Raw genomic sequence first — 26550 nt, 5'->3', positions numbered from 1 at the left:
TTCTTTTCTAAGGAAAGAAGGATTTGATAGATTTCGATATCAACGTTATCTGCAATACAATAGCGGAGGCACGAGCAGAATTGGTTCAGTTGTAGAGATTGTAATAAAATCTAGTTATAATGTCAAAGTGCAATTGTGATTTTAAATATATACACGCAAGATTTAATCAAGATTCTCCTATGATACTCCGAATATTAGTATGAGTTTGCACACAATATACAACATAATCTCACATATGATATGCGCGAGGAATACGAGACAGAAGTAACTTTATATACTTTCATGAAAGAGATAAAGAAGGGTTATCAAGTTTTCTTTAATAAGATATGTGTTTTATGATAAAAATATATTTAAAAAAATTTTAATATTTAAATATATTTTTATTCAAATATTTTATCTATTTTATTTGTCGACTGTAATAAAAAAATAATTAGATATTGATATAGATGTGTCTATATCGTAATAGTTAGAAAAAAATGTTTTTAAAATCTAATCTATTTTTGCTTGAAATCGGAATATTACAAGTTTTAAATTTGCTGATATGTATATATATATATATATATATATATATATATATATATATATATTATGTTTTTATATATCGTGTCAGTCTTAATTTATCTCAGTTTTTATATGAAAGAAACTGGATGCATTCAAGGGTTAAATATTATATAGCGAAATCACGGAGATGAATGTTAATGAACAAAGGAAATATAAACGTCAATTGACGAGTGTCATGTAAACGCGCGATTGTGTATGTTATGACGTACAAGCCTGAATTTGCATATGTAATACGTTATCGTCCGAGGTTTGAAATACGAGATTTTCCAATCGATGTCGTATCATCGGTTATCCTCTTTCGTTGCGGAATGTAAATTAATGTTTCGCGCGGGTGAAATTTTACTTTATCAGAAATTATTTTGTTTCCAAATCTATTAGAACGTTTATTGTGATAAATGTTTAACAATCTGTCACAATATCGTAATTGACTCTTCAATTAAACTGCCTCGAGTTTTTAGCATGAATTAATATTGGCAATCGATTAATGTATATATTTGTTATATTTTTAAATCGAAATTTTTTAAACATTTTATCACAATGCTCAAGATATCACCATTTTACTGATAAAAATTAATTGCAATAGACTTTTTTTTATTCGCGTTAATGGATAAATGAATTTTTGTGCGAGCTCGGAATAATTAATCAGCTCAGCTGTCGAACGGATTGAACTTCAATGAGCGTGACTCCGGAAGACGTCGCAACGCCTGATATAACGACGCGTTATCGGCGTCGCCGGCGCTAAAGCGGTGCCATAGCTTGTTGTCCGGATCCCAGGCTGAGTTGGGCGGTCTGTATAATCGAGGAATGTTGCGAGTAATTCCAAAAACGTAGTTGTCATTTCCTGAAATCGATTCAAATCTCGTCAGCGTCCGACGTCGACGAAAATTCTCGGTGCCAAGTCGCGGGGATGTAGCAGGATACAGAACAGAATGTAGGCGTAATTATTGCATCAACAAAATTTGAGAAGTAAGAAATTTGTATTACATAAACAATTTATATATACAATATATAGGGTGTTAAAAAAAGAGTCACTCAGATCCAAGTCACTTTTTTTTCTTGTTTTGATCGATACTATCTGCTGTCAAAATATGTGACTCTTTTTTTAACACCCTGTATATACATATATATATATATATATATATATATATATATATATACATATATACGGCGGTTGTTTTTCATGTAGACATTTTCTTTGCTACAGGAAAAACATGTAAGTATCCGCTAGAGAAACGTATGCTTGTACTGATATGAGTGACTCGTATGCGAGGGGATATCCCGTGTAGGAAGCTAAGGTGAAAGGTCCCCTTTACGAGGGTTCCCTTCGGAACTTCAAATCCACCATCCGCGCAACCCCTTACGAAGATGCTTTTTATGAAAATACACGTCACCGCCCCGACACACGAAATACGCATCTCTGTTTTCAAAAAATTGTACCTTTCCGCAATACGGGGAAAACACAGGGGAGTATTTTCTCCTCCAAAGAAAATTCTTTTCGCGGAATGGTTGAAACATATATTAACGGAATCGTACATTATCCGGCTCTCTACGATAAGACAATTCTCTTTCTATCCCTGTTATAAATATTTCGTCTAACAAGTACTTTTTTTCTTTCACGTATACCATGCATATATCGTTTAAAAAAATGATTGTCTCTTTTTTTAAACTGAAGAGAAATTTTTTATATGTATCAAGCCATTCGTTCTGTCTACAAACGCCCACAGCATTAATATGTGAATCACCCCCATATAACATTCATGATGTAATTACCTGTCGGAGATCGAGAGGATTTTTGGGAAGATTGTTGAGGCGAGCTCGCCAAGGGTGATAAGGGCTCGTAGGGTGGCGGCGGAGGTGAGGACGGCGACGGCGTAGGTGATAGTGGAGGTAGCCTTTGGACGACGTTCGGATCGAGACCGAGGGCTTTCAGGGCCCTGCGGGGGTTCGCGCGCACCCATGCCTCGAACAGGTCGACCGGCCAATCCGTCTGCGTCGACACGTCGATCAATCTCGCCGGCGGATTCCAACAAATGGCGTCCGGGGGATGGGACGAGCTCCTCGCGAGAACCCCACTGCCGTGGTTCGCCGCCGGCGTCGGCAGATTCGGATTACTCTGGGGTGAGCAAGCAAGCATCTGCAATGCTTGAATGGCGTTGCGCACCTGTCGACCCACAATGCACATCATTTAATCTTGCGACTGAAAATGAGTTACTCTCTCTCTCTCTCTCTCTCTCTCTCTCTTTCTTTTTCTCTTTTTTCTCTTTCTCTCTTGGATAACACAGTTCCATATAAAAAATTACTTTTTCCCAAAAAGAGAGCAATTTTAATCTTTGAAATATAAATTTCTTTTAAAGATTGTAAGTATTAATAATATATTTAGTTTTGGATAGAGAAATGATAAAAGTTTTTTAGCACGTCTCTTATAATATAATAAATTACGTTAAAATAACTTTTTTAAATACAATTTTAACTTTAAATTTTCCAAAAGTAGTGAGAAAACAATGTTCAAAATTATGTTGAATATTAAAGAAGAAATCATGTTAAATATTAAAGAAGGAAAGATTATTCTTTTTCTTGGAGTTATTTTGTTGAATCGTATTATTCGAAAAAGTTGAATCAATTCAAGTGAAATTGAATTAGAAATTCAATTCTATCAAATAAATTTTTCTCAATTACTTTTAATTAATTTACTTTATTTATTTATTTATTCAAAGTCAGAAAGGAATCTCGGAAGAGATCGAAATTTGATGTTGAGTAAATATAAAACAATTTCGCATTCGCCGTAATGTATTTGCGTCGGATTAAAGTAACGTATATAACATTATAAGGTATCTGTGTATAAAATACCTCGCAACTGAGCGTCGCAACGTCTTGGTGCAACGTGGAAAACTGATTATCTAATCTCTCGACCGATCCTCGAATGTGCTCCTCCATAGATTCCTGTGCAATCACCTGCACTGTTCTTCCTCCTCGTACCATGGCACCCCTCCCCGCTCGTCTCCCATCCCTATAATCCTCCCTGATATATCAAACATAATTAACTTTATTCATTGTGTGAATATCCAATTCAAAATATTGAGAGCACGTACGAGATGACATTGAAATCACGACGCGAGAATTCCAAAAGTAAGGAATTTCAAAAATGGATTACATTCCGCTACAATTTATTCGATACCACCGATATCTGAAAAGCCGGATTGAGAAGACGCGACTTTGAAATATTTCACAGTTCTCTGAGCGGAAAATCATGTTATCCTATAACGGAGAATCTTCTTCTTCGAAAAGGATGTAAATAAATTGCGAACACGTCGGGCAATTCGAGATGTTTTTTTCTTTATACCTCGTTTTTATCTTCTATTTAAATGCTATTTAGAATATTTCAGATTAGAATATAAAAGAAGTAGGTATTTTTTGGAAAATATATTAGATGGATATTCTACAATATGTAAAAAGAAGGATTTAATATATTTACATTTCTTTTATATTTTAGAATTCTTTTATATTTTAGAAATACTATTCATTTTTCGAAAAAATAGACTAAAATGCAAAAATGATGCTTAGCCAGAAAAAAGGGAAAATAAACAAAAAAAAATTCAAAAATTTTTTTGAATTTTTTTTCTAGATTTTTCAGATTTTTCTAGATTAACTTTTTTTCTGCACTTTCACGTCTATCTATTATTTTAAGCTTTTTATGCCATTAAAGTTTTTTTTACCTCCTGCTGTCGTTACTCAACGTATTATCCTTTTTTAGCCTTTTCATATTTTATAAGAGAACGTTCTCTTTTTATATACGATCTTGACAATACTTTTTTTAATTTAGATATAGGTTTACCTGAACTTGGCATGTCGCGGGCTCGAAGATGTGTGAAGTGGTGATTTATTCGGTGGCGATAAAGGGGAAGTTTCACCCTCCTCGACTGCATTCTCGTCATCCTCGCTGATGGAGGGCAGTGTCAATGACGGACCGTTCATATCAGATTCCTGCTAAAATTCCGGCGACAACATGACTGGTAAATTCAATGGTCAGATAGAATTTAGTTCGATAATCTTTGTACAAACAACAACACACACAGACACACACACATACAGTACATACTCTTTTAAATATATCAATATCAAAACACATTTGTCCATTTATTTAACATAGGCACAATTTTTTCCTTCTTTTTAAAATTGAAAGAAGAAAATAAAGAATATTTTCTCAAATGTTTAAATATATCACAAAGAAACCATTCTTCTCCAAATATATTAATTTCCTCCGCTTTTAGTAACTGATAGCAATATTAAAATTATTATAGTAATAATAACTGATAATATTTGATGCCTTTAGCAATTCTCTATTTTTTTTATGGAAGTACATGGAGTTAATTACCTCTGCCTCATATCCTTCGCGCAAATTATATGTAAGATCATGTTGTATATCATGCGCAAACTCCGATTGATATTCGGGATACATTCGGAGGACATCGACTAAACCTTGCATATGTATAGACTTTAAATCACAATATGTTAGCGCTTTGACATCGCAGCTGGATTTTACTACGACGTCAACTGAACCAGTTCCGGTCGTGCCTCCGCCGTTATTTCCGTATTGAAGATGAACATTTATATCGCAACCCACCAAATCGCCTTTTCCTTAAAATGAAAAAAAGAATATATCATCGATAAAGTCTGTTCGCAAAATAATTATATACATCAAATTGCCAACTGATTTAAAAAATCTTAATTTAAATTTGAAATTATATTGTAACGTTTGTCGAGTTCAGAATTATCAATGATTTAACGATAAAGCGATGATTATTAACTATGAGAAGAATTAATCACGTTAAATTCAGATATATTAATTTGCTAAAATTTACCTAAAATTGCGACCACCATGTCATTTTGCACAACCTCCATGGATCCGTTACACAAATAATAGATGTACGAAAGCGCATCGCCTTTGTGGATGAGAAATTCGCCGGGGGCGCAAAAGTTGTTTCTAATATGGAGCGAGAGTAGCTTTAAACATCCTTGAGCGGCTGTTTCGAATATCGGTAAACTTAAAATCTCACGATGAAGATGCATCGAAACATCTCCTCGCAACTCCTCGGGAAATTGTTTAAGGGTCTGCACAAGAGTTATTTCGTTTTGCGATAATAAGCAATTATCGTAACAAGTTTTAAATTACTTTTTATGATAGTATAAGATAATAATGTAACTTTTAAAACTTATTCCAATACAACAATTACAATATTTTAATTGAAAAAATATGTTTGAGAAAAAAGAACAACGATTTTTACCTCGTGTATATCAATACCATGATTTAACGACCATATGGTCTGAAAGTAATCCTGCATTCGCTGTTTGAGCTCTTCCGGGATCTGATGTAAGACCAGAAAGTCTTTAAGATCTCGTAACTTTGTTTGATATAAGGATCTTCTAGAGTACATTCTTTGAATGATTGCAGTAACGTTACCGAATACCACGGCATGCATAAGAGCTGCAATACAAATCGTACGTAATATTAAAAGTAATCTAAATATAACGTGCCATCGAGAATAGAGATTTTTTTAATTAATTAATTTTTAATTAATTAGCATATGACAAAATTTGCAATCAATGTATAAATAGTGTGTGTCAACTTCATAATATTAACAATTAGATAAATTCATTATATTAATAAAATAAGACTTACCACCAATCAGCATTGTGCAAATAGAAAAGAATTTTTCCGAGAATGTATTTGCCGAAACATTTCCGAAACCTACGGAAGTTAAACTGCTACAAGTAAAATATAATGCCGTTATATAGCTCTCTGTATGCGTAACGTTTTGTACAGATATTTTCAACTTCTCAGCCAGAGTATGTATCCAGCCTAGAACAGATTACAATTATAATAATGACAATTTCAACGTTTTAGTTTAATCTCTAATATATGATTTTTGAGAACTTATCTTTGTATCATTTATAAAATACTAACTAATATATTTTTATATGTGATTCGATAAAAACATTATCTGACTGTATAAATATCAATTCGTATAATCTTCTATTATATATTTATTTTTATAATACAAAATTAAAGTTTGTCATTTTTTTAAGAATGTATTTTCTTATATCTCTTTTTATTATGAGACTTTATTCTTTCGTAGGAACATTGTCTCAACAACTATCGAAAAACAATCCCTCTACAAATTTTATGCATGAGCTTTCGCATCGATAGAATCATTTCTATGGTTACAAATCCATATATCTATAGACATGTCTCTTAAGAATAGTAGACACTGTGGTGCAATTTCTGCAGATTACAAAGGCTACTTTCAGATAGTTTCGATGTAAGGCACGTGTTTGCCCTCGAAGGCAATCTAATTACTTTCATGTATAACGTGTTGCACATTTCTCGTAAAAATTCTGACCGTCCGTATAAATTCGCGTATATACATATATACACACACACACACACACACACAAACACACAAATTATACATATATATAATTTTGCGATTATTTAAAAAAAATATATTAAAATTGTTTTTTTAGAAAACTCACCTAGATCCCAATCTTTATCATTTCGCAATCTCTCCTTCTCGGCGATGACATACCAGATACAAGCTAACCAATGCGCGACCAGAATGAAAAAAAGCATAAGCATCGTTAATATTACCGCGCTATATTGCGAATATCTATCCATCTTTTGTAGTAGACGCGCTAGTCTCAGTAATCTTGTGAGCTTCACTAAATGAATATTACTGTGTGCTGTGTCCTGTAACAAAAATCGATAAAGAAAAAAAAAATGTGCAACAGATAGTCGACACTTCATATTAGATTTAATTTTATTAACATCTAATAATTAATTTTGATGCAAACCCACACGCAAAATATCAATTAAAGATCTGCTAATTAATCCTGATATATATATATATATATATATATATATATATATATATATATATATATATATATATATATATAAGGTATCGATTTTCTATTACACATGGGCAAAATTAATTAGCTCAGCCTCTCTTCGTTGGGTCCATGCCTAGCGGAAATTCGAAATTGGTAATTACCACAAAACTGATATCAGGATGCGTATAATATATACTACCCCCCTCCCCCCTTTCCATCTATCCCTCACCCCCTTGTCCCTTCTCTTGCTCTATGTTAGATTCCTCCATGCTCCTATTATTAAAACGCAGATTAAATTAATGATTGGAAAGCGTCATAAAGTTTTAAAACTAATCTCTCGAAGAAAATTGCAAATTATTTTACAGAAAAACTTACTCTGTTAAAGTCAACTTTCTACAAGAAGTTAATAGGCTAGCCCATAAATCTCTCTGTAAGCGGATGAGAATATACCAACCTCGCTGCTGTAAACGTCTGAAGCGTAGAGAAAATCAAACGGCAATGCTGCTACGAGATCAACAAAGAACCAGCCTTTCACGTAATTCACCGCGATGCTTTTGCTATTGCTGACGACTTCGCCCTTTCTACTCACGTACGTTGTTCTGAAGTTCAAAACGATATCTGTGGAAGAATACATTTGGAGTATACATTTGCGATGAATATAATCTTTCGAAATGATTAAAATCTTTCAGAAGCGTGAGACAATGTCCGACTACTATGATTCGAATACAATATAAATTCATGTGAAATGTCAAAATGTTATATTAAAATGTACACATAAAAGACAAACAAGACAGATTTGTAAAATAAGACTTTAGTTTAAACATTTAATAATTAAATCTTTTACATTTTAATAATTTTAAATACAACAAGTCTGAAACTTTGCCGAACAAATTTCAATTATGATGTTTCGATGAGACTCTTCGTTAGAGTATTGCTAAACATCTGTTTATAAAACATTGTTAATAAAACACTTTTTCATCGAACAGTAGATATTGATTCCGACAAGGCGTGACAATAATCATAATTGCGATGTTGTGCCTATATACCATCTAACTAAATCTCAACTGAAGAGGAGAAACTGGCTTTCTCTTGCTTGTTGTCCTGCCGAGTTTCTGCTCGCAAACGTATCAAGCAGCTAAACGAAACTTCGGCTTTGTGCGATGAATACCTTTTAATCCCGTTTGCAAATTGGATTTTAGCCGCGAAATTCGCGTTCCACGTCCACTTATCCAAAGTAACTTCGTTTAAAAGTTGCAGACCATTAATATTTTACGTATTATACTCCGATACGCGAAATATCGTTATTTATTGTTCCTATATTAGGTATAATATGAAGCTTGTTATGGTAAATCTGCCATTAAAAATATTTTGTAGCGCAGATTGAAAATAAATACAAAAAGTTTATGTCAATTTATAATGCGGGTAATTTTTTAATGCAAATTTGCTATCTCGTTTAATTTTACGACAGCGCAATTTTGTTTGACAGTTAAAAATCGATATCGGATTGGCTAGAGAATATATTGAAAATGCTTGTGTTGTTGTTAATTTATTGAAGTCCACAACATGTATAATATGTATATATAGTATCCGCGATTAATATTCCGGAAAAGCTTACATCAACGTTCCAAAATTAACCTGCAGACTAGTGTAATATTAAAAAGATATAATCAAAGGATCGGCAATATAATCCCATTTTATCAAATGATTTTTCAAAGGCAAAGGCGCTTCTTTCCTTTTTATCTTCATTAAATTTTCTTTTAATTGACATATTTCGTTAACTTTCTTTTAAATATGGCGAGATGTAAGAGCAACCTTGTTCACACTTAATTGATTTGAATTTACGCTTAAACGCGTGAGTTGCTTTCTCGATATAGATCTCTTTAGCAGACATCGTCATCTAATTGAAAGGATTTTACCGGAAGTATATTCGAAGGTTTGTCGGTCAGGCAAAGGAAATGACGTCATAATTGTATCTCACAAATATCGCGATGTAAATCAATTGTTACAGAAATATGTATTTCTATGTTCCTGTCGGAGAGAGGCTGCCGTGACAATTGAATCGGAAGCCACTACATTATTATAACGCAAGATAGAGCAAAAAGAGGGTGGCTGATCGCTTCTCTTGGCTTAACGAGTTTCACGTGTTGCCAATTGAATGAAAGAAACACTTTTTCTTCGTTTCCTTTCCGGAAACATTTCGAAATAACGAGAGCAATCGATATGTATTGTGAGATAGTCATATTAGAGATTTTGATTTGTTTATTTATTTGGCATATACATTTTTTTTCTCTTATTCATTTATAATTTTATATAATGTATATTCGCGTAATTCAATATTAAATCGAGAATGATGTTGGAAAATTAATGATGTTGAATAATTATTAACTAGTTATTAATTTCTTAATAACTGACTTACAATTTCGTTCATCAGAGTTTCGGAATAAAAGCTTCAAGATCTTTTTTAAATAGCGAATTCGTTTACCTGATAAAACGATTTTGAAAGGATTTAAGCGAGAATCTCGGTAGAATGAAGGGATAAAGAGAGGTCTAAAGGACTCGAGAGGATCGAAAATCAGAGGTCAGGGATACTCACCGATAATGAAGAGTGCTTCGACGACAACGTCACTGACCATAGTAGGCCTATCGGTGTTGATGAAGCTCGCATTATAGGGAACGATTATTGCCACATAAAAGGTCGCGATGAGGATCAGCCAGTCCCAGCAGGATTTGAAACCACCGTAATGACTAAGAATAAATTGCGACTTTTTGATCGCCGACGTTTTGTATTCCGGTAAAGGCGGTTCGGTTGAATGTAGAAGCGTCTAGAATAACGTAATGCAATGTAAAAGAAAGAGTTTCTAACATTTTCAATTATATCAAATCTTTCGCTGCTTTATAAATCGAAAACACTAATATATTCCAAAACTATTTTTACATTATGTATCTTTCTCATTTCATTCTTTAAAAAAAACTTATTTGATTATTTTTTTCATTTCACTCTTTTAAAAAATTTTTGTGTCATTTAATTTTGAATGTAAACTAACATTTATAATAAAGTAATATTATGGCGAATGCTAATTATTTGAAAAATACAAGTTTTTCATATTTATTTTTGTCGAAAAGCTTTTATATATACAATATGTAATAACAATCTGTCTCTCAATTCGCGAGTGAACGTAATAATTATTAACTTGCAAAATATAACGAACAGTTTGTTTATTATTAGCAATAAAATTCTCATTACATTATGAATTGAAATATGTATATCGTTTATTGAAATTTGAACTTTTTTTTTTTTATAAAAGCAAGAAAACTAGCAGTAGTAATTTTGAAAAAAATATATATAAACGTACATTGTTTAGTTTAATTTTGTGCTTATTGTCCTGCTTATAATGACCTGACAGTTGATAAAGGACCGCGCGACTTCTTCTCCTACCGTAATTGGAAGGCGGTGCCTCAGGGTCGATATTGCCATTCGAGTCTGTGGAATTGTAAATTGTGCTATTATTGAAGTAGAGAATATTCATATTATCACGTCAAAGCGACTTCTAAACGACAAAAATTTTGCAAAAAAATTATAATTAAAAGAAATGCATGTAAATATATTTTAAGAAAGCGTTTCTTGATGAAAACAATCTCTTTTTCATGATCTTTGTTATCTTAAAACGTTTGTAACTATGTGACATTGCGCAAGAGAAATCCAATATATAAATTTATAAAAAGCGACATATAACATATATAATAAAAATAAATAAAATTTTTGTAGTATAATAATATTTTTATATTGGTGAATTACTCTGTGTTCTGTGGATATCGAGAAGCTTGTTGCCGATTAATACAATCTAATTAATTTTATGATTGATATATAAAAATCCAATTCGAATGTTAATGACGGTATAATATAATCCAATGGAGTAAAGACTTTCTTAACGAGCGCGAGATTAAGAATAAATATGAATTTTTCAATGTATCAATTCAATCATTGATTGATGTTCGGTTACAAACTTCGATCTTGCAATAGCAATTCGTGCAGCGTGTTGCGTGAATCGCGGTGCTCGAAGTGTGAATCGTTAAAACGGCGTTGTGAGAGAAAAAACGTAAAGGGCCAAATTCCTACCCGTCCTGCGATGCAAATTCGAGTCGTATATTTTGGCACGACGCATCGTGAGAACGCATCATTCCTCATTAAAATCGATCCACTTGCGATTTATTTAGCAGCGAAGCATGGTTAGAACTCACCACTATCGTGCAACTCACAGAGCTGAAGATTCTTCGTGAGCGTGATGTCTTTGTGCGAGGCCAGGAACAGTACGACGTCGCCCTTTTCATTTTTTATCGGAACAATGTCGAGTAGGCAATTGAATGGACTTCCTGCAAGCAGAGAGCGACCGTTTACCGAAAGCAAACGAAATCGAGATGATATGGTTGGTCATCAATTTTAGAGTAGACGTCCGTAGGGATGCGAAACGAGGAATTACTCGTTACTGAGAGCCTTTCCGATAATAAATTCTGATATTTGTATCCTATACTGTGTAACGTAACAGATGTAACACACGTCGCAATAAAAGGCACACAGCACGAAAAAGTCATGAATTATGTCAATTCCGTTTGTTAAAGCCAGATACTTTTCTTTTAAAGAATCGCGAAACACATTACAAAAAACAGAAAAAAGAAATATTTAGTATATCCAATATGTATCCGTTTTTTTTTTGTTTTTTTTTTTTTTATAAAAATTTTCTTTTACATAAACACAGTAATTATAGGATGGAAAGATAACGTTTAACTAAAGATGTAATGGAATTATTACGAGTATTGTGCACATTGATGTGTCTATAATAGAAATGTCATCGTATATAGAAAAGGATTCCCATTGCCGTCACATTCCTTTTGATTCTTTATTTACGAGAAATTCTTTTCGCGTTGGAAACTGGGTTTTCGTCGACAAACATTTGTAGTTTTTGTTTACGCTTGTGGATGTAACACGTGCAATTTGTTAGAAATGGTAGCTCAGGATAATAAACTGTACTTTTTTTTTTGGGGGAAAAAATTTATCGCAAATGTACGCGTATTTTTCGTAATATCGAAGATTTGCGTGAATCGATAATTAATTTATACTCGCGCAATCGCACGATCAATAAAATAATTTAGTTAGTAGTCATCATCGGAAAAATAAATAAGGTTAAAGTAATGACACAAAGTACATTGCGGAAGGTGCATTCCAGTTAACTTTAACGTAGACTGATTTTCCTCGTTACGCGAGAAAAAAGTGAAAAGTGCCAGTGGCGCTCAGACACGAGATTACTTCATTTTTGCATGATGAGTTTTCTTTAAAAACATCGGATTCTTATCGTCCAAATTGATATGTTTTTTCATCGCGCTTAAAATATCCTTTGGATATAGAGTATGATTATTAAAGATTTTGCATTCTTTGCCGCAACATGCTAATTATTACATTCTTTATTCATATTACATAAAACTGTATATTAGAATGTTCTTCTCGTTAATAATATGTTTTTCATTTGTCAATAATATCTTTTCTCCCATTCCAAAAGATCGAAATCTTAAACTCACCGTTCTTCTTGTAGAAGACAACTTCCATTTTCAATTCTGTCTTGCTCTCGAGGCTCTTGTCGATCATGGCCTTTTCTTCCTCCTTCGTTTCCGGCCCGTAGAGAAACTTGCAAGCGCAACCCTTCTGCATGATTTGCGCTCGTGCAAATCCTGTCAGCTCACAGAATCCATCGGAGCAATAGACGATCGGATAGATCGTCGGAACCTGCGCATTTCCCAATACAAAGTTGCTGTCTGTGAACAAAAAAGAATGCCATTAATCGTAATTATATATAGTTAAAAGTGCGCTTTAAAGGCTTGTAAAAGTTATTCGCCAACATTGTATAAATTGTTATAATTGCGTTAACAAAAATATATGTTTCGTTCATGACATAAAAAAAAATAAATTGAAATGGTTTAACATTTATGTCATCATTTAATTTATATCGAATAAAATCTCTTTAATATAATATAAAATTTTTTTCAATATTACAATATAATATATTGAATATATATATTGAAAAAAATGTGTTGTATAACGTGTCAAAGTGTTTTTTTATTCCCGATTTTGCATATTTTTTTTTTGTATCATATATCCTCACTTAATCCTGTTGCAGAATATATTTACTTATACGCTGTATAAATGCACGCGTACATGCACACTTTATACGCATGCGAAAGCGTACCTAAAAATCTGACATTTTCATCAAACGCTCCCCAAAGGAAAGGACGTAGTTTTCCCCTGGAGATATATTTTTAGCCGTTAACCCTTTACGATTCAACTTCCCCCCCTCATTCGTGCTAATTTCCATTTTCCTCGTCGCATGAGGGATAGTCATAATCACATCAAACGATGCAGCACCGTTTTCGGACTTATTCTTACAATCGGATAAAAACCTCGTGCCCGACAAACATGTGTAATACAAAGTGCGCATCCTATTAGTGAGAATATTTTATGCGTGTTCGAGAAGTGTATCTCTTGTTCAATGCATGCAATCCAAAGAAGAAAAACATATACATAACGGACACGTCATTTGAGAGAAATTACGTCTCGTCTTCCTGTACAAGTTAATTCTGGACTCTCTTTGGTCCTGACATCCGTAGGCGTAGCAATTTCTACATGCGACATAAACTCGTTTTACTAATAAAGTTTACGCTTGGAAAGATGCGCGTGTTTACAAAACTATATCGCGTTTTCGGTCATTGCGTATTAATTTACATTAATTAAATTGTGTCTCTCATAAGTTATGCGAATATGTTTATTTTCAGTGTAAACTAGCATCGATACATAAGATATAGATATATAATGTTCAAAGTAAGCTCAGTGTGCGTGGCAAAAAATCCAGTGTATAATAAATATTTATTGTGATAAATAAAACATCGTAAAACACATATTCGTGTATCTTGATATTTAAGATGATACAACTTTTTTTTTATCGTAGATAAGAGGATTTGGCACGACACAAGATGATGATGGAAACAGGAAAGAATTTCAAGGCCAAATGCAATATTAAAAAATAGCATCGCTTTTACCCTTAGAGATTACGGTGACGTCAAAGTCATTGACAAAGCTACCGTTCAACGAGCTGGATAATCAGCTATGCAACGTTTGCATCATGTGTTTTTTTCTGATGTGTCATCAGCATTTTAGTTTTATATATATATATATATATTTTTTATCATTTTATAAAACTTTCAGATTACATAACAATTTGAATTGTCTCTTTCTTAAATATAAAATTAGAAATGTAAAAATAAATGATAAATTTATTGCAAACTTCTATACGATTATTAATGCGACGGACAAACGAGTCGCTCGGGGAAAAGTCTGCGTGTAGTTTTCCTGAAGCCCGATTGCTTCAGAAGTAACACCAAATAATTACAGAGATCCCAAGGGACTTTTGAACTCTGAGTAAATTGCATAAGTTATAGTTAGAACGGCTGATAAAAAAAAAAAAATTAATTACTCCGTATCAAAGCATTGATCAAACCATTTCTCACGAGAGAAAGCTTTTCATTCGCGTATTACCAATTGATCTCGATTAACGATTTCTCTGTATCCAATTTTTAGAGGAATTGTGAGAGGTTCAATCGTATAGAATTCAAATACAATTTTTCCGCGTAATAAAATTTTTTAACGTTTCTAAAGAAATGTATTAAACATGTAAAGTAATAGAAAACGTGAGCAGTTTTTTGCATTTTTCTGAACAAATATTTGATTATTTAAACATCAGTTATTGAAGTTTAAGTAATCTAAAGTTTGAAGAGTTGTTGATTTCACGTTTATAATAAATAATGTGAAATATTTTGCAAACAGAAATTCCAATTTATTTTAAATTGCATGCGTATGATTATCCCTTTCATTATTCCATCAATTCAGTATATGTGCAATATTTCCAATTTTGCAAATTGGGTCGATAAAAAAATATGTATCAGCTGTGCACTTTAATCGTCAATTTTGTGACACTGTTGTAATAATAACTTATTAGAATTTATAAACGCATATTATAATGAAAGAATCTTTTGTGAAAAATTTTAAAGATAAAGACAAACACAATTCATTATAAATTATAAAATAAAGCGTCAAATTAAATTATTTAACAAGATAAAGACAGAGAACATATTATTATTAATATATTTATACATATAAAAGAGGAAAAGAGGCAATCGAATTATTATATATTATATTATGTATTATATATAGTTTTGATAAAGAACAAATTTATACGCAAATTGAATTACAACAATGATTTTAAGATAATTAGTGTTGAATTGACATGAAAATAGAGAATAACACGCAATGCGTTCGTAGCGATTATTTGCTACAGTCAGTCACGTTTTCCATATTGTCTTTAGCTCATTAGAATATCCACAGATTTAAATATACGTGATATTCAGTCAAAAATAATAAATAATGATTGCTTTACATGGTATAAATTGCATTTCAGTATTTAATCACAATAATATCATGATTATCACGGATCACAGAAGTAATACAAAAATATAGATAGCAGACGACCTTGTATAAGCCTCGTCACGTTTTACGGATTTAGTTATAAGTAAGTTCAACTAACAATAAAAATAAAATTTAAAAGGATAATTTTATAACCAGTGACAAATACCTTTCCCCTTGAATTTGCATAAAAGATGTTCCTATCAAAAAGAAACTTAAAGCAAAATTTAAACTTGGAAATTTGTGCTGTCGTAAAGAGATTGGGGGAGAGATTGGCGACGTTCAAATGGGTACGTACTTATTTATATTTAAGACTTAAAGTGTTGACAATGTGTATATGTATGAATGTGACCGCTTGATGACAATGTGTTCATTAATTTTGTTGTACACAAAATACGAAGTTCGTTCGAAACCTCTGCTATAAAGCAATCTAACTTGGACCAATATTCATTTTCGAGATTAACAGAATATTCTTGCGCGAGATATTCTTGCGAGGTTATCAGCAGAGACCGCGGGTCGATATTATATGCACATACAGTCCCTTCTCGATATTACGCGAACGGTTATTGACCTATCCAAGAAGCACTATCCCCCCATTGTTTTCCAAGTTCGCCTTCTATTTCCGAGATGTAACAGTGGATGCACAATTCGCGTTACATATGTACTATAGATGATAAGTGACATAGATGCACATCTGCAGTTCGACAAGTGCAAACTAATTTGAAAACGAAACAATGTCACCCTCATTGTTTCCAAAGTACAGTTGACAATTTATTATCAAATTTTTACAATTAGTTGAAAAGAGAAAGAGAGAAAGAGAATATAATTTATATATATATACTGCAAATTAAATTAAAAACCGACGACGATGCGTTTTTCATTTAGACATTTCATGATTATATTTCGTATAATTTATATATAAGTAAAGAGATATCACATCAAACATTATAATTTTAATTAAGCATTTAGATAATTATTTGCACCAGTTTGTTGAGTTTAAGATCTTTTTTATACACATTCTTCATGTTAATTATATTACGTGTTTTACGTGTCAATTTTTTAAATGTTAAACAAAATATTATATAAAGGTAAATATATTTTTCCTGCAAGAAGATAAAATCTTGATCTTATAAGAAAGATGTTGTCGCATACAAATTTTCCGCTTATCAAGGTAATTTCAAGGGCGGAAGAAAGATTTATTATTCACGTGAGTTTATTATGAGTGCTTGGCAATCTCTGCTAGGGGAACAATGAATCGTCGGTTTTAATCTTACTTTCGCAAAATTTCAAATATGAGAGAGAGAAAAGACACGTCAAATATTATCTTCGTATCACGGTTTAAATCAATTTTCATTTTCCATTGCATCGTCGCAAATCTTTTAAATAGAAAAATCCGAGATTTTATTAGCAAATAAAATTTAAGTTGTGTTTGAATACAATCTTAACGTAAATCTTAATTATACAACGAACACAGATTCTATTTAAAGGAACAAAGTAAAAAAGATAATCGCAAGAGATATCCTGACCGAATAATATTAATATAATATTAATCTTTCTCACTATTTATTATATATTAAATATTATAAAAGATTTCTAATATTTTCTATTGTTAACAATCTTTGACAGAAAAATAGAGAATTAATCTTTTATTAACCGAAAACCGAAACGACTTTTATCCTTCAAATAGATGATCGCTTTCATCCAATCTGTACTATTTCATTCGATACTCTCGGTTTTTTCTTCACAAGGAATAATAGCTCATCCTTTGCATCACAAAATCTTCTTTGCGAGGATATCAAGAGATTAACCTTGGGAAGCACGAGATCTAAAGCCTATGGGATCCCGTGTGACCAACTTTGTCCCTTAGTATCGCCTAACGTTATTTTGTGGGATTCTTTTTCTGGGAAATAGAAGTCTCCGATTCGTTTGCCATATCGCCGGTGTCCCCATTTTAATCCAATTTTTTTTCTGACGACGACTGAATGCAAATGTTCTATATTTGTAACTTCAATATCTACAATTACGCTCAGTAATAATAATAATAATAATAATAATAATAATAATAATAATAATAAAACAATTAATAATAAAAATAATCTTGTAAAATTTGTTAAAATCATTTATCATAAAAATAAATGAAATTTCTGGAATTAGATTATAATTTATTAACTCGATTGATTGATTTCTTTCGCTGTTACATCTCAAATTATTTTCGTGATTATTTCAATGAACTATTTATTATTGCAATCAATAGAAAAACCGTAGATCGATGTGTGCATCGTCTTCTATCATTATCTTTCTGTGCCCGTTTTTATTTATGATAAGATACAAGTTATCCATATTTAGTAATCATCTCATTATCTTCGTCGCTTGGATCGATACCTAGATTAATTTATGCGCTTCCTATCTATTAAAGAGTGTATTGTCGCCAACACAAAAAAGTTATACATTTTATCAGCGAACCGCTGATATAATGTAATAAATGTGTGTACAATAAATTAAGCTTAACGTAAAGTTTCTGTTGAAGAATTAATTATAACTTTGTAAGAGCATTTGACGAACTTTGTGCACACACATAAATATATAGCAGTTCTTAATTTTGATTGATATGCAATATTTCTTATCTAATTTTAATAAGTGTGAACATGTGTGTCATATTGTTAAAATATATTTTCATTCACATATAACAAATAATCAGGCGATTACGCGTGAATATTATGACATTTTATCAGCATAATTTCGAAAAATATTATCGGGACACGTGACTTATATTGTCACAAATCTCCACATACACAGACAGAACAATTATTAATCCGTTCAGATAATTTCCCACTAATTACCTTCAATCTTAAAGTTTCTTTATTCTTAAAATTATTACTCAAAGTTCAAAAAAAAAAAAAAAACAATGATACTTTCAATGCAAAATGATTAAACGCCGATTCAAACTATTGTTAAATATTGATCGAACATTGTTACAACCCGTCTTATATCACGAGAAATGTAAATGATCATAGCAATTAACGTGTTAAAGCAACACTTTGAATATATGGAGACACGATAAACAAAGCGTTGAAAATTATCATCGCGATGTTGTGCATATACATGTTACAGAATATGAACAAAACTTTTTGATATCACAAAGTGATACATTCGAAATTCGCGTTGCAAGTACGTCAATGTCGTACAATGCTGAAACGTTCAAACATTGTGACGGCTACGATAGCGGGTTCAGAATGGATACATGACCCGAGCACTACCGAATACATTTAGAAGCTGGAAACCAACCGAGATATTGGCTCGCGCTTTGCGACCGTTTGTGAACCTATCTCCTTTATGATGTTCGAATTCCCGTGCGTCTTTAAAACGATTTTCAAGTCGAGAGCATTATGTGATGCGCCCTAGTTATTGGAAATTTATATTTCACATTACATTTGTGTATATGGTAAATGAGTACCATATATATATATAAACGCGTGTAAATATTATATTTATAATTTTTTATATGAAGTTTGTTCGTCTCTCACTTAGTCATTTTCGAAATTAAAAAAATTATTAGCGTATTTACAAAAAATTATACACGATAAGAATTGTTTCGCGATAAATACTTTAATTTTGAATACAAAATATTTTGAAAAAAAAAAACTGGTTTAACAGTAGATGCCTGAAGTGTTCGAATAAAAAAACCTTCGTTTTACGATTCATATTGTAAATTTCATCTATATATATACATCAGTTGAATGTCAAAAATCAATCAAATAAAAATTTTGCCGTTATTTGAACCATATCGAGAGCTATAGAGAAATAAATAGTAACTGTCACGAGAGAGAGATTGAGAGAGAGAGAGAGAGAGATTGTGCCAGCCGAAGTTTATCAAACGTTTATCAAATTTTCAGAAAACACGGGTAGCTTTTTTCTTTGCGATAATGCACAATTAATTTAATTTATACAGTGGTTTAAAATTCGCGATACTCAACGTTCTATTTACTTCAAAAATTGTAACAATTAAAGTCACAGTTGATATATGCAACAGATGCATAATATGTGTGTATAGTGTGGTAGTATTAACATAATACATTTATATTTTATATTTAGTTTTTTTATGCAGAAAGTTTTACCTAATATGTATATTATAATACATGATATATATTTCAAATATATATTTTATAAAATGTGTCTCTTTATTCTAATGCCATTCATTGCACATAAAAAAATTTTGGCTTCGTAAGTTAGACGATAATAATGACATTTTTTAATGGAAAAATACGAAAACATATCTCATACACTTTTGTTTTTCGTGCTAGTACTTTATAAGGATTAGAAGACAAATTTGCAACTTTTGAAATAGAATCGATTCGATCGCGTCACTTCGTGGCGCCGATGTAGAATTAATATTATATGCTTTACCGGCGGACGCATGGTAAAACGCAAGGTCGATGGTCGCAAAGTTTTATCACGTGTTCGCCGAGCGAGGGGTTGTCCGTGGAGCGTGCATATAATGCGTCGATATAACAATCGAAAGAGAAAACGCAACGAGAAACATTTTCAGTTTCGCAAAGAGTAAATATACAAAAAAAAAAAAAAATAAAATAAAATAAAATAAAATAAAATTGGTTGAAATACATATATTAATTTACGATTATATATGTTTGGGAAAATTCAGCAAAAATAAAAAAATTCGAAATAAAGAGACAAAAATATATAAAAAAAAAAGAGAGAAATAAATTGATAAGGATTAATTACAGGAGATGCAATTATCCTATGATAAATTGAATAAATTAAATGTGCAATCTTACGTAAACATGTTAGCAGGATTTCTCGGTATCGTGAACAGAGAAAAAAATACGATACTGATACTTATTAAAGATGCAATTCTAACTGTAATTCGCTTAAGATGACGATGTTGGCGATCCACCGCCTTCTTCCCATAATTGGATTCCTCTCGTAGCTGGTAGGACCAAAGTTTATATATTGGTGCTGGTACAACTTGACCGAAAGTTTAGGTGTTAACTAACTTGTGGTTGCACAGGATGGGATAGAAATCGAGAGAAGATTCGCAAGAGATAATCGAAGTGTTTGAGGTGAGATGTGTATATACGATCAATCACGTGCAGGAACGTCACGTTGTATCGGCACGACAACCTGCGGATAATCTTTAGAAAATTAATTTTCTCAATTTTCTCAAATCAGAAAATATTATCGCATCTACCGTTATCGATAAAAATTTCAAAATTTGAAAAAAAAACTATTACATTTTGCGGTCCATCTATATTGTTCTTTTTAAATATAAAATCTTGTATGATTTTCTAATAAATAAAAAATTTTGGCGTTTTGAGAGAATTTTCGTTTACACAGCTAACGCATGCATGTAACGCGTTATCATCATGATGCTACACCGCCTTTAACCCATCGACACCGACATCCTATGCGTTTCGCATCATTAATGTCTCTGCAGTTTAATGCCGATGCACGCATCGAGGCGTTAAGGGAAACTATGCAATACAAGGACATTGATTTAAGCAAATTCAGGCGAAACTTTGATGAATGAAGTGGATGAACATCAATGAATCACTTTGTTTTAACATGTATTGTTTATGAATATTATTACACGACAAAATGTATTAATAATTTTGTAAATCTTATATCTCATACCTCATAATGTTATATCTCGTTTTTGCACATCGATAGAAGTGGAAATCGGAACGTGGGATGTTGAATATCATTGTTTGTATCCCTAGCAACATGCGAAGAGAACATAGGGGAACGCACCCCTCGTATATGGGGATCAAAGCTAAAACGAAATAAGGGACGACGCTAGCGTTTTCGCAAAGCTTTTGCTTACTATTCTTCGATTTTTAAAGAAAGTTTTACAAAAAAACTTTCTTGCATATAGACAAATTGTAATTTGTCACGCTGTAGCGCGAATTATTTACACAGTGAAGTATATAGACTGTATCCTTAATTTAATAAATTAAAAAATTAATAAAGGAAGAAAAAGTGAAAGCTAATAAATAGCCATCTAAATTTTTTTCGCGATATTTGTTTTGTTTAATATTGACTGACATACGGATGTATATGTATATATATATATATATATATATATATATATATATATATATATACACAGCAGAATAATAGAAAAGAACTTACGGGTTCCATCGAAACGAGTCGCGATGGTATCCAAGAAAGTATTCTGTGGAGCGAGAAGGCCCTTCCTGACCGGCATTGAGGCCGCTCCACCGCGCTGTTAAGCGCACGAACCTGCGAATACATAAAGTAAATTGTAATGAAATTATTCATCAAAATGATATTGGGATGTATTAAGATGTAAGAAGCACTTTAGACATAGCTCGTGATATACGCGTCCTCAGCAAAATTTCCACGTCCATATTAAATAGACTTATGAATTATGAATTTCATCGTCGCGTACACAATCACATTGTATTTTCTGGAAATATATACGATTCATTGAAGGATTCCGTAAGTTAATACCAATCGAAGCTCTCCATTTAACCAGACAAAGTGTCATTATAATGCGATTCCAATTCGATACGATGAAATATTTTCTGGAACTAATCCAATCGTTTCTATTTTCCGAGTAGCTGAGAAATCATTGACCGTTCGCGAATAATCGGGTTATACTATTGCGTCTTGCAGTCTATCTCGGAAATATGTATGCAAATTAGGCGCGCTCGTTATATTATATGTCCCGCGATATTCGTATATTTAATGAACGAATTAGAAATAAAATAAAAATCCAATGGAATGGAAAACTATCCTATATGTCTGCTTATATTCATTGCACATTACTTTTACTCCCAAATTTACAATATCAATTAACATAAATATTTATAATGATATATATATATATATATATATATATATATATATATATATATATATATACAATAAAATATAACTCGCTAGATAGATAAGTCTATAATATTATTGCTACAAATACATGATAGTGACAGTTTTAAAGTGTTTCTATAAGTCAACGTAAGCGCGTCACAAATCGTAACACTCTGAGAACGCATACTAAATATTTATAAACATCAACGAAATTCTCATATTATTTGTCGATAAGAGAAATTTTTTTGTAATCTCAGTGCTTTATGTTTACGCGTCCAGTATAAATTATTCCAACCTCGTGCATTGCATATATACGATGCTCTTTAATGCCCTCGGAACGGATGGAGTCTCGTGTAGGTTTTACCATTTTTCGCTTTCAACGCGAAAATGTGTGATACAGATTTCCCTTCTTTAGCATTAAAAATAAAGAATTATTTACATTTTTTATCAAAATTTTTTAATTAAATTATTCTTTTAGGAGAAGATGGACTCAACTACGTACATTTAAAAAATTTCTCTTTTTTTCTTGAATATTAAAAATAACAAAATATGTTAATATTGAAATACAAATGTATCTTTGCACGCAACGAAGAAATTGTATATAATTTACGTTTATTTGTAAACATTTGTACAAATTAAAATTTAATATGTAATCAAATAGCAAAAGCTAGTGTACTATTAAAAAAAATTTTAGCAATTATGTTTAATATTTAAGATGGAAAAATCGCACATTGTTTAATGGTTTATCCAACTCTGTATTGAAGTAATTATATTACAATAATTATTTACATATGCCGAATCAATTAAAACGGATTAATACGTAATTATGAGAAATCATATCTGATATTCAAACCTACATAATATTTTGCATAGAATAGATTGTATTAAATAGATAATATTAATTATTGGTTAATTATTCATTCTTGTTAATTATTCAATCTAAACAAACTATTCATAAAACTAATAATTTTCTGCGTAAAAAAAATATTAAAGATTTCGCCTAATTATCGTAAATTTAATGAAAGTAATAATGTTAATGTTTCCGAATGTTCTAGAGAATTAATAATTGAAAGAAAAATTTATAATTTATTTAAATAACTTATATAATAAAATAATACTGTTCTATTTTACGCTGTATATGCTGTTATACAATGTGTGACAATTATTACTCGTTTTTTCATTTCGAAAGTTTTTTTTTTATTAACAGATTGTTTATTGACTCGAGAAAGATTACAACTCTTTTCTCGAAAATTATGATGAGTATGATATTCTTAATTGATATTGTTAATAAAAACTTAAACTATATTTAATAAATTATATTGCGTATCAGTTAATCATATTAATATTGGTTGAAACAATGTTATGATTATTACTCATTAAACAATAAATTATCTTTTTACACTTTCATATTTATAGATCCTTCCTGAACGTGTTCCAATCTCGATGGCATATATCTGTGTGCATGTGTACGTGTATGCGTATAATCCTACTATTTTATAGCAACGTATATAATTACAGGAAGACTACGACAAGGCTTCTTTCCTCGATAATACTGACCTTGTCGAGAAAGCGAGATTTCCGCTCACTATTCGAGCATCTTCGAGCCACCACCACCGTTTATATCACACCCGATCTCTCCTCGTTCGCTTGGAAAATTAAGGGACGATCGCACACGTCCGTCAGTTCGATGCACTCTATGCAATATCCGATCGACACCGCGATGACCACTACAACTCGGAATGCACACCGGCCGCGCGAATCGTATGCTAGCGATCGCGTAACTGACCGAGTCGAGAGGGAGAGATTCCGTCTCTATCCTGATGGCCCGGGCTCCTGGCTGACTTGCGCCCCTCGCACCTCGAAGCGCAACATGTGGTAAACCGTAGGTAGGTAACCGACACATGCGTGCTACGTATAAGTGAAAGCACGAGCGTGTATGCATTTCCAATAAGTGTGCGCCCCTCTCGCGAAACGTTCCACTCCGGGTATCATAGGGGTTGCGAGCGCGCGCGCACATCATCCCTTTTTATACGCGCGCGCGTGTATCTCAAAGATCTGATACAGTCGTTACTCGAGCTGGAAATTCGAGATTTTAAGTTTTTTAGGTACGTGGAACCAAAGTTTCTTTTCATCTACGGATCGATAATCCGCATGGATGGAGTAATTCGTGCGATTTTATATTTTATCGTGTGTTATATATATATATATATATATATATATATATATATATATATATATATATATATAAATTAAAAAGACTCGAAATTTTCTCGAGAAAGTTTGATTGTTAAATCTTTCGAATAAAGATCAACATACCCCGTTAAAACGAAAGCTTATCGTGCGACATTGACAGATCACCGGAAAGGAGAAAAAAAGGAATATTTTCTTTCCTTAATACAACTTAAGACAATATTCGTTATTTCATTCATTCTATAAAAGAACGTTTGCTGCATTAAATATATTTTCTACTTTGTTGAGCATTTTAACATTTTGACACGCGTTACGATGCTTTGACGTATGGCTCAACTTATTTTTACGGAGAATATATTGTTCCACCTTGTTCCATAAGCGAAAAAATCAAATTGTTTATACGTTTTTTTAGGGTATCATAAGCAGAAGAAAAATAATTGGATCTTCTTTTGTGCATAACACAATGTGGAATAATCTGGAATGTAAAAATTATATTCAGCAGGGGTAGATCGACTTTTTCGTGAATAGGAAGGCGTCCGCATTCGCCGCACCGCACCGCAACAAGGTCTATATTGAATAAAGCGTTGCTGCAGGTCAGTTTGATGGTATTGTATAACGTGCTCATACCGAAGAGGGTCGATGACTGTATTCGCGTGCTAGTCCATCATGAACAGGCCGCACAATCTGCAAACGTTCTCGATATAGATCTTGGTCGCAAAAAAAGTTCACAGGGTGGTCTCGATTTTACCCTGCAACTCGGTTATTTTAAAATTCCCAATATATATATATATATATATACAATATACTCCTCTCTTAAATAAGAACGAAATTGTATACTGCATCAGAAGGTTGATTAAAGTGAAATACTATCTTATTACACACAATCAAGTTATAGCAAAATTTCATCTCAAATAAAGGGTTAAAAATTTTAGATAAATGCATTAAAATATTCAAAACTCTACGGATATAGTAAATATTTTCGTTAATGAGAGAAAAAAAAAACTCAAATATATGTATACATCCTCAGAGATACTCAGATAAAGAAAGTATCGCGCGCGATATCTGTTATCTATGACAAAATCGAGACATTTGAGTTAATTAAGAACGACAATCGGTAGTGTCGTTACCTTAAGAAATGGATGTTTATCTGTTAGGTCGTTGATTCTCGTATATCGTTTTAAGGATGATGCATCGTCGAGCGCCGTCACATCAGATGATGCGTCAAATTGAATTTTTACGAAGCAACCGGCTACGCTTGACTACACAACCCCGTTGGTCTAAGAATACCTTCGGCTACATCATGATTACAAAGCTGCGACCTAATTTTAAAAGTTGCGTTTCCGTCGCACCGCCAAAGCGAAATATATCAGCGTACGGTTAAAGCGTCTTTCGCAAAGTACTTTGCAGAGGGATTACGTTAGAAGCGATAAAGTAAACACCTGTAGTAATTTCATTCCGTCTTTTATCTCGCTTGTCATTTCCGTACTTCTCATGATTGTACAATTTTTAGTTCCTTCGTGAAGAGGACATTGCGTGAAAATCAAAAGATTTTACAATAA

The 26550-nt window shown here is 32.2% G+C and overlaps 1 protein-coding gene across 3 annotated transcripts; it reads right to left on the bottom strand.

Moving 5' to 3' along the window:
• Positions 1–596: 596 nt before the first annotated feature.
• On the bottom strand, positions 597–24560 carry LOC126849958 (potassium voltage-gated channel subfamily H member 8). 3 transcript variants are annotated; one of them, XM_050592437.1, is made up of 16 exons: positions 24359–24560; positions 22100–22210; positions 13021–13254; positions 11689–11820; positions 10803–10930; positions 10043–10271; positions 7904–8067; positions 7093–7306; positions 6239–6418; positions 5844–6043; positions 5421–5670; positions 4934–5196; positions 4394–4545; positions 3409–3580; positions 2332–2722; positions 597–1402 (listed from the first exon to the last, which is right to left on the bottom strand). In XM_050592437.1, the coding sequence occupies exons 2-16, from the start codon at positions 22173–22175 to the stop codon at positions 1209–1211; spliced, it is 2979 nt and encodes a 992-aa protein (XP_050448394.1). In that variant the 5' UTR covers positions 22176–22210; positions 24359–24560; the 3' UTR covers positions 597–1208. The 3 variants fall into 3 exon arrangements, with proteins under 3 accessions (XP_050448394.1, XP_050448396.1, XP_050448397.1); XM_050592439.1 differs by having other exon boundaries at positions 4394–4542; XM_050592440.1 differs by having other exon boundaries at positions 11707–11820.
• Between the last annotated feature and the right edge of the window lie 1990 nt (positions 24561–26550).

This window comes from Cataglyphis hispanica, chromosome 5 (assembly GCF_021464435.1).
Source record: "Cataglyphis hispanica isolate Lineage 1 chromosome 5, ULB_Chis1_1.0, whole genome shotgun sequence".
NCBI classification, from domain to species: Eukaryota; Metazoa; Arthropoda; class Insecta; order Hymenoptera; family Formicidae; genus Cataglyphis; species Cataglyphis hispanica.
Note: the sequence above shows the minus strand (reverse complement) of the source record. Positions and strands in the feature narration are given on the sequence as shown.